Source organism: Chaetura pelagica, unplaced genomic scaffold (assembly GCF_000747805.2).
Source record: "Chaetura pelagica isolate M959 unplaced genomic scaffold, ChaPel_1.0 scaffold1829, whole genome shotgun sequence".
Classification (NCBI taxonomy): Eukaryota; Metazoa; Chordata; class Aves; order Apodiformes; family Apodidae; genus Chaetura; species Chaetura pelagica.
Genome location: NW_009954450.1, coordinates 13,690 through 14,259, shown reverse-complemented (window position 1 = coordinate 14,259; position 570 = coordinate 13,690). Strand labels below are relative to the sequence as shown.

The 570-nt window shown below is 65.4% G+C and overlaps 1 protein-coding gene across 1 annotated transcript in view; it reads left to right on the top strand.

Moving 5' to 3' along the window:
* LOC104394855 (histone-lysine N-methyltransferase 2D-like) overlaps positions 1–570 on the top strand; it is a gene marked incomplete at its 3' end in the record, with an annotated part of 16,428 nt that overhangs the window by 2,172 nt on the left and 13,686 nt on the right. Inside the window, exon 3 of the mRNA XM_010004493.1 lies at positions 18–483. Within this exon, the coding sequence (XP_010002795.1) occupies positions 18–483 (466 nt within the window). The remainder of the gene's footprint in view (positions 1–17; positions 484–570) is intronic.

Here is a 570-nt window from a genome sequence, read left to right as displayed (position 1 = left end):
TGCTGAACGGCGACGAGTTCGACCTGCTGGCCTACACCGACCCCGAGCTGGACACTGGGGACAAGAAGGACATCTTCAACGAGCACCTGCGCCTGGTCGAGTCGGCCAACGAGAAGGCCGAGCGTGAAGCTCAGCTCAAGACGGAGCCACCAGCACCTGGCTCGAAGCTGCCTGACTCCGGGGACAGCAAAGACACGGCCCCACCAGGGGACAGCCGGGAGGTGCCCAAGGAAGGGCTGGTGGCTGGGATGGGCTTGGGAGCTGCTCCCTGTCCAACAGGCCCCACCTTGGCTCCCGACGGGGCTTTCAAGGCGCAGGGCACGGAGGCCAAGGTGGGTTCATTGCCCACTGAAGTGAAGCCCAAGTTGGAGGATGGCTGCCTGAAGACTTCTCCCTGTCAATTCACCTCCCCCGGCCCCGACCGGCTCCCCGGGGGCCCCGTCAAGTCAGAAGCTCTGCAGAGCACGGACAAGATCTTGCCCCGTTGGGGGCTGAACCTCAAATCCAGCCAGACCCTCCTGAGCCCCGGGGCCGGCCCAGCTCGGCTCAGCTTGACCCCCTTCCCCCACA